Source organism: Cryptomeria japonica, chromosome 2 (assembly GCF_030272615.1).
Source record: "Cryptomeria japonica chromosome 2, Sugi_1.0, whole genome shotgun sequence".
Classification (NCBI taxonomy): Eukaryota; Viridiplantae; Streptophyta; class Pinopsida; order Cupressales; family Cupressaceae; genus Cryptomeria; species Cryptomeria japonica.
The window spans coordinates 199,882,760-199,892,333 of record NC_081406.1 but is presented as its reverse complement, the minus strand read 5'-3'; the positions used below and the strand labels follow the sequence as shown (position 1 = coordinate 199,892,333).

Sequence of the window (9,574 nt, the reverse complement as noted above, 5' to 3'; positions counted from 1 at the left end):
GAGACATGCAATGTCTCCCTCTGCTTCTATGGAGCCCCCTTCCTTTGTGATTAAAGCTACTAAGGGTTTGGGTTTTTTAACTTCTGTTAAGAACTCTAACAAGAAAATTTCTTTCTCTGATAAAGTCATTGGTCTATGTAAATATTGCAAGAGGGTAATGCCTCTGCCTAGTAGAGCATCCCTTTGTGGCCTTGGTGATTGGCTTGTTGGTTTTTGTTTATTGGTTTTTGGGTTTTGTCTCTAGTCTTTATTTGGTTATTAAGTGGTCCCTTGCTAGTTTTGGTATTTTTTGTCTTTGGCTAGGTGTGCATTCTTCATGTACCCTAGATTTTTCTATTTAGTAGATGTGTAAAGGTTCAAGCCTATCTTGCTTTTAATTAAACAAAACCTAAGCTACATATCTACTTAATATATGTTCCTACTAACCATTTATGTGCCATAAGTTTGATAACTAAGATTTATATTTATTTTAACTATTGTAGACATAGACAATTGTTACTCAAAAATATCAATGTTCTACATTTGTTTTTGGCTAAAAGGTTTAGAATTTTAGTATATAGTTCACAAAAACAAAAAAATCCAAATAGATCCATGAGTGTTAAATACTTCAAATTTTTAGAGAATTGACATAGTTGTATGTACATATGAACATGTGGGATTAGAGGACTCCAAATAACAAAGTTATTTTGAGATGTTAAAGGGCATGTTATGATCCTATGATATTTGATTACAATTTTATATATGTGACAAGTGGGCTCAAAGAATCGACCCACCTCATCATAAGGGCTCTCATATACAGTGAAAAGTTGCACTACCATAGACAAAGATCACATGGTGTGGACAATTTGGGGGTAGAACCTTTGAAATTTATTGTGTTCATTTTTATCCTTTTTGGTCACTTTTACATTTATTTTATTACGAATTTAGTAATGAGTAATCTAGTGTTGTATTAAAAATTTAGATTTGTATGCTATGATGTGCTAATATTTTTAGGAGCTTGCCATTAGTGTTTCTTGAAAGGGGATGTATTTCTTTTAATTTTGAAAAAATACTAATATACTAAAAGTTCTTTGATTGAGTACTTTTGTATTAAAGTTGTTTGTTTCACATTTAAATTTTATCCACAATGACTGCATATTTCTTCTTGATAAGAGTTTTAATATGATCTCTAAAGTTAAAAGGATGTAAGTTGAAATGAAGCATACTACAAAATGGGACCAACAATCATTACAAGATAGAAAAAAAAAAACTTGTCATTTTGTCAATAGAACAAGTCTTTTCAATACTTTTTAACCTTATCTAGATTGACCTATTCAATAATTTTCTGTTTGTTGAATAATATTTTATTCTTTTGTAAACAATTTATTTTAATAGTTAAATGTCATATTTCCAATATTGTTTTTCTTATGATGTTATTACTATATTTAACAGAACCTAACTTTGACAAATAAAAATATATTTCAATTATAATTATCTTATTGATTGAGAAGTTTTGGTAAAGCATCTTTTTCTATAAACTTTTTTATAATAAACTTATCAAAAAAATTATACCATAGAAGCACTAACTTCAAACCAAACAAAATAAAAAATAAAATACGAAAGATTGTGTACTGACCACTAAACCAAAAAAAAAAAAAAAAGTTATGCTGGATTGGGTTGTAGATTGACTTGTTCAATCACACATTTACCAAAACCAGAATGAACAATTTTTAGTTATGCTGGATTTGATTTTAGATTGAATTGTTCAATCACACATTTACAAAACTAGAATGAACAGTTCCCCATTTATGGGGAGTCATAAGACTCATTGAAGAATCAAAAATAAATAAATTTTGATTGTTGATTCAATTTGTACTAATTTCCCCTCCCCCCCATGGGAAAACAAGCAGCTGGAAAGTTTCAATCACTCCATTTGCAAGGGCCCCAAATGAAGCAGAGAGGCCTACAATAACGTGGGTCATGCCCTGGCTTGCCTCAAAACATTTAACCAGTAACCAAAGCAATCTGAATCATCAGTATTACTCTGCAACTCTAAGTCTTTTAGCAAATGGGAATCTATGTTTGCACCATCTGTATTTTTTAGCAAATGGGGATCTGTATCGGCACCATCCATGCAGCTCATGAAATCATCTTCTAGATAGTCTGACGTGATAAAGTGAGCTTCCCCATTTGAGCTATCCTCCCACACTGCCTCATATGTCCTCCTTTCGGTTGCATACTCCTGCTTTTCAATAATAAATGGGTCATCAAAGGAATTTATTGAACTGGATTCAAGCCAATCTAAAGTTGAACTTGAATTCTCATTCACAAGCTCACTATCTATACTATTTATAGATGAAAGGTTTTCGCTTGACAGATTGTGTGAATCATACAATGTGTCGGAAGAATTAGAGATTCTGGTGGGCGAATCAACCAAAGCTTTTGCTTGAATTAGACCTAAATTGCCCTTCTCCATTGATAAACTTTTCTCAGTGTGCGACTTTGAATGATTTGTTACCGGATCAAGTCCCACCCGCTTCTTTAAATGAATATTCCACAAGTTTTTAATCTCATTATCTGTTCTTCCAGGAAGGCGTGAAGCAATGGCCGACCACCTGTATTATGTACAACACAATTCAATACCATCACCCAAGGATATCGTAGAACAAACAAATCAATAATAAAAGATAATGAGAACAATGATCAAACCTGTTGCCCAGAAGTTGATGAAGCTTAATAATAGTCTCCTCCTCTTCAGAAGTGAAATTCCCACGTTTAATGTCTGGTCTGAGGTAATTAACCCACCTTAGACGACAGCTTTTAACGCATCTTAACAGTCCTGTCATTACCAGAGAAGACTACTTATCAGTTTTAGACTGCAAAAGGGAAAAGAAAGATATGGAGTAAAAATTAAATTAGCGTGTAGAATTGAAACCTGCTTGCTTAGGCAGTGCACGCCAATTCTCATGGCCATTCATGCGAATAAAATGAATGAGTATTCGATCTTCTTGAGGAGACCATGGACCTTTCTTTACTCCGATTTTATCACAGCAGGGAGATCGGCCCATTGTATTTTTTTTTTTTTTGCACTTCACACGCTTGATTCGGATTTAGATGAGGACAGAAAACTGTTAAATACAGAGTCGCAGGTGCTCGAAATTTCCTGGCAAGTCACAATGTAGAAAATTTCATATTTGTCATTTTGAATATTAGCCGAGCTTGACCAAGTGATGGGATTGTCCAAATTTTGTGCGTCACGATTAAAAGCAGCAAGTGCAAATACATAAAAAAATATTAATCAGTGTGGGACGGTGGAAAGGAATGAGTCCATCTTTTTTGAATTTGACTGGATAATTGATGAATAAAATTATTGGCTTGGACAGATTCGCAGTGCTACTGTTGACTGCTTCATAGCAAGCTGCACCTGCTAGGTAAGACCTGTCTTTATAAATTTATTTCTAGTGGTAGCTTTTACCTTGTATTTACTAATTATATTATAATTAGTAGAATAATATTATAAATATAATTTATTGATATATTAATTGACTTACTATATTGTATTAATGAAAAGTTAAAATTATTATAATTCTTATTTTTATAATGTAAAAGAAATTATATTACAAAACAAATTTGTTATTAGAACATTTCAAAGAGAAAATCCATCTACAATCAAAGAAATGTTAAACAAAAATGTATAAAACTTTATTTTCTTTTGTTTGCACATGGGAAGACAAAACAGATATACATTAGTATCATTTTTTTAAAATAAAACAATATGTTGATGTAACCTTATAAATATTTTAGAATGTACACACACATAGATAAGGTGGGAGGCATAGAGGGAGGGAGGGACTCAGAAAGTGAGTTAGAGAGAGAGAGAGAGAGAGAGAGAGAGAGATTCTATTGTCATGTGCTTCTAGGATGAGAAACAATGTGTAGGGTTCTTGGATGAATTACCTACAATAAAATTCACTTAATTTTTTATACTCTTTAACTCCACCTCTTACTCTTGCCCAATTGTACCTTGCAACACCATATGATTATCTTTCTAATTTATGAACCATGAAACAAATGCTAGATGAATTAACTACAAAACTCCATACATAGTTTGTTTCCTAAAGATGTAAATAATTTGTTTTCTTTTCATAACTCCCCCTCAACCAAGACTTAGGAAGCCCTAACTATTGCATCTTATTTATCTTTGCTGACCTCATCCTTTGATACTACAATAGTGACTTGACTTATTCTCATATTTAGTCTAGAATGACCTCCACTTTGCCTTTGGCTATGCAACCCTCAACCAAAACCTATTAATATATTTAGGTAATCAATTTGAATACATCACAACTTGATCTATCTTAATCAAAATCCACCTTCATATTTTGATGAATTTGTACATCTAAGTTGATGTAACATGATCAAAATACAGAAATCAAGAATGGTACATTTTTAATGTGATGTGTGTGATAATATCTATAAATATGATATCCTAAAAAACAATAATGATAGTTTCCTATTATTTTGTCCTTAACTACATAACAATAAGTTGAAATATTCGGCATGCATGCAAATAGTAATGGTCATATTTTAGAGTTATTATTTCTATTTAAGGTAGAATTTTAAATTTTAAAACTAGATATTGGATTGTGCATAAGTTCTACTCTATGGGATAAGACCATAGATGTGATATAGTCTATGATAGAAAATGTACTAATAGTAGAGTCAATGTTGGTCCAAATTGGGAAGCTAGTATATATGAATGGTAGATTCAATATTGATATCAATGAGTGCATAAAAAATTCCAAGATAGATAGACACATTGTGCATCAATAATATCCACATAAAATAAGATAAATTAGAAGGAAAATTGTAAATTATACAATTTTATTCTTTATAAAAAAAATCAAGAGAAAGTGCAACACACTTTTGAAGGGGCACTTATTCTCATCATTGACTAATAGGGGAGAATTGTTTTACTTCTTTTATTGAACATTGTTGTAACAATCTTATGGAAGGGGAACTTATCCTCATAAATTTAGAGTAGGGGAAAATTATTATTTTTCTTTCATTGAATTTGGTTACATTCTTATATGGTGGTCTCATGTACCTACTTATCTAAGTTTGTTTCTTAAGCCTTAGCTACACAAGTTATCCCATGTAAATGTTGAATCTATAATGTTGGAGCTACTACAATTTGAAGATCAAAGAGAGGTTATGAAATCAAGGGCGCTAAAATTATGTAGCTAGTACATTTAAAAAAATATGCCACATGGTTGAATACAATTCATTTCCTTATTTTTACATTTTCATTCAAATTTTACCTCCATTTTTCCTTAATTAACATTTACATAAATACACATATCTACAATTCATGTAATTACACACTATATGAACACGAGAAAGAAAAATATATTCAAACTTTTAAATTTTATCCACAATGATAATATATTTCTTCTTGATGGGAGTTCTAATATAATTTCTAAATTTAAAATAATGGAAGTTGAAATGAAGAATACTATCGAATGGAAAAAACAATCATTAGAAAATTGATAAGAGAAAAAAGTCTTTTTTTTTGTTTGTTTGTTGGTGTCAACAAGCAAATCTATTTGATATTTCTTAGCCTTATCTAAATTCGCATGCAACTGTTTAAAACCCAGTCACACAGTCGAAGTTGTTGGAAATTTACGGGGAACACAATGAATAAAAAAATCATATTGTCATTTTGAAAGGAATGAGTCCACCTTTTTTTAATTTGACTGGATAATGTGGACTAATTCACAGTTCTATTGTTGACTGTTCCACAGAAAAGTGCACATGCTAGGTAAAACCTGTCTTTATTAATTATTAATTTATTTGTAGTATAGGTTTAATTTTGTTGCTCTCTTATTCTTTATATTGTATTTATGTTGTATCATAATTATAATACTAAAAATCTGATTTATCAATTATGTTTATAATTATGTCATAGAAAGTATGAGGGATTGAAAGTGTGTACATAAAATCCAAATTTTTCTCATAAGAATAAGAATAAATATAAAATAAAAATATAATGATATGATAAAATAATAATAATTTAATTTTTTATATTTGTTTTTCTTTTGTAAAGAGTTTAATAAAAATATAGTAATATAATAATTATAATTTATTCTTGAAAGCTTTTTGTTTTTGTAAAGAGTTTAATAGAAATATAAAAGAATTAAGAATAAGAATATATTAAAATACAATAACATAATCATATATAATAATAATTTAGTATTAATTACAATATCACAATATAATTATGATTTAACATTAATTACAATATAATAATATAATAATTTTTTAAGTGGAATGAGGAACAAATATGATAGATTTTGGTATCATTCACATATGTTTTTCAAAAAAAATATATGTTAGTATATTAATTGACTGAATATATTGTACCAATTTATATTCTTACAATGTAAAATAAATTCTATTATAAAACAAATTCTATTATTATAATATTTCAAAGACTAAATCCATCTACAACAAAAGAAATGGTAAACAAAACTTTATAAATTAGATCCATATGAATAAATTATTCTATAAATATAAAATAATCATATTGATATTATTTTTATTAGTATATTTTAATAATTAATTATATAGATATGTTAGATACATTCATTTAAACAAGAATAGTACGAGTTATTGAAAAGTTAATTGTAACCACATCAGATCCTCCCTACCCTAAAAGAGAACATGTCATGTAAGCAAGGAGTCCCCAAATGGTACATTTTGTAAGCCTATACAAAGAAGTATTCATCATATTTATTAACTAACTAAAAATTAGAAGTAAAGTATAATAATTAAAAAACAAATCTTTTAATTTTCAATTAAATAGTAAATGCAATCAATTGTGCATTTTGTGTGTTGCATAGACAATTGGCATTTACGTGTCTTAAGATAAAACAAGCTCCACATAGTGATGAGTACTTGCCCTTATAGTATTATAAGAAAAATATTTATTGTAATTCTTAACTATTATAATTTTGAATTATTGTTATTTAAAAATTATATTTTTGTAATATTAGCTATAACTTTCACTTCAGTAAAATAATATTAATAATTATAATATAATATAATATAAACATTATAATTAAAATATACAATTTTCTTAAGAATACAATCCTAATTTAATTATTAAATTTATAAAATTATAATTATAATAATAAGATTTCATTAAACAAGTTATTTGGCAAAGGCAGAACGGATGGATCAAGATCAATTTTGACGAGGCATCAAAGGGAAATCTTAGCCCATCAAGTGTAGGATGTGTTGCTAGGGATGAATTTGGAAACTTCTTTGAAATCAATTGTCAAAAGTTAGAAGAAAGCACTAACAATGAGGTGGAAGCTTAAGAAATAATCTTGGCACTTAATGCTAAATAAATTCATTAGTATTATTAAGACAAAATTAAATGAGCTCCAATATTTCAAAGTTTCCTATATAAAACATGAAGGTAATAAGGAGGTCGATCTTCTCTCAAACTGGGTTTTTGGGCTAGTGGCAACAACACGATGAAATGGTGGGAAAATTTCAGAGAGCTAAATTTAGTTGATGAAGGTGAGGTGAGTGTTAATGTGATGGACGATGCGAGAGTCCTTCAAGTGTACGAAGGATTTGAGCATAGGAGGTAGCGTGGAGGTGAATGCAGTTAGCAGTCCGCGACCATTGGAAATCTATGCAGGTTGCAAGTCTTTTCGAAATGAAGTGTTAACTTATGCAAGGCAAGTAATACGATCAAAAAATTATGTCATCACTTTAAATGTGTTAGACATTGATCATTTCATTGCAGTGCTTCTTGAAGGTAATGAGAGAAACTTGGATGGTGAGTTGCAAAGATGTCGAACAAGTTATCATGACATAGATTTAAACACATTCAACTGTGATCATATCAACATGAGGTTTTCTTGAGGGTAGTGAAGGAAGCTAGACTGATGACTTGTAGGGAGAGTGGGGGTTTGTTAGGATTTTGCGTGTCAATATGGAGGCCATTTTTTTTGTTTTGATAAAAAAGTAGCAACTCACCTTCATGGGGAAAATTTAAGAGCAAAGGATGACGAATATTTTTAAAATTGAGGATTCTTGTTTCTTGAGGATAGTTGACAAGTTTCTAGGGGAGGAGTATATGAATTTTGAGTTTAGATACCAATCAAATCTGGATGTGGCCTTTGTTTTCTTTTCTTGGTGCTTGGAACTAGGCACCAAAGAGGATATTGAATGGGTAATAATGGAATGCATAAGGGAAGAGTAATAATTTGGTATGGAAACCCTGATGCCCGTGTTGCAGCTAGGTGAAGAATTTGTCACCAAGAGTGAACAGTGGATTTGGGATGTTGAATTTATCCCTCCTTTGAGGCCATTCATCATTTGGGAGTAGAGAAGGATGGAAGGTCAAGGTGGCTAGATGCTCATTAAAGAGTATATGTACAATCGTGGTCAAGTGGATGAGGTAACAGGTGGAGAGAAGCCAAAGAAGGGAAACAAAAGCATGACTTCCATAAGGAATACTATTGGATCAACAGTGAGAAGTCGGAGGAGAAGGGTCTAAAGTCATGATTAGGTTGAATAATGCAAGTTTTGGTTGCAGATGATGTTTATTTTTTCTGGATATAATATAGTTTTAGTCTTGTAGTTGTTTTTGTTGCCTCTGTAATAGCTATTTATGGTGTCATTGATATGTAGCAAGATTCGTGTTTTGGGGGGTTGGGGTAATTTCATCCACAAGGACAATGGTTTAAGCATAAGCTTTTTTATATCTATCGTTCCTAAAAATTTGCTTCTATAACATCAAATTTTATAAATGAAACATAGTGTAGATAAATAATTTCTACAATATCTTAAATTAAAAGATATAAATCTCAACTTTACAAAAGCTAAGTTTATTTTCAAATCAAAAATATTAATCACTTTTGATTGGTGCAAACTAATTGATTGATTGGGCTTTAGTGAACGCAATAGTATTGCCTATGGCAAGTACTAATAACACAAAATAAATTTGAATTAATGCTAAGAGGAATTCTACAATGGCAACAAAGTGTGGAGTGTAATGGTGAGTGTGTTAATGTTAACAAAAATTGCTACCTTTTAGCTTAAATTGCAGAACCACTTATATGTTGAAATATTAATATTGATTATAAAAATAATATTTTTAAAATAAACACCACATAAAAAAAAAGATATAACTTCATCAAAATGATTAGTTTTAGATCTAGATATATAACTACCATGCCTATATTTTGAAAAATTTATGTAAAAGACACTAAAATATGTCATATTTATTCATTATTCCACTTAAAAATATTATATTATCATATTGTAATTAATATTAAACCATTATTATATTAAGATATTGCAATTAATACTAAATTATTATTATTATATTTTTATTAAACATTTTACAAAAGAAAGAAAACTCTTAAGACTAAATTATTATTATTATAATAATATTGTCATATCAAATATTTTTATTTCATGTGTTCTTATCCTTATCCTTGAAAAAAAATACATTTTATTTATAGACACTTTCAATCCTTCATGCTTCCATTGTAATATGCATATCAACATAAAT

At 29.6% G+C, this 9,574-nt stretch overlaps 1 protein-coding gene across 1 annotated transcript; it reads right to left on the bottom strand.

Annotated features, from left to right (window-relative positions):
- Positions 1-1,957: 1,957 nt before the first annotated feature.
- On the bottom strand, positions 1,958-3,047 carry LOC131046305 (transcription factor MYB13-like). Its single transcript, XM_057980012.2, has 3 exons — positions 2,915-3,047; positions 2,689-2,818; positions 1,958-2,594 (listed from the first exon to the last, which is right to left on the bottom strand). The coding sequence occupies exons 1-3, from the start codon at positions 3,045-3,047 to the stop codon at positions 1,958-1,960; spliced, it is 900 nt and encodes a 299-aa protein (XP_057835995.2).
- Between the last annotated feature and the right edge of the window lie 6,527 nt (positions 3,048-9,574).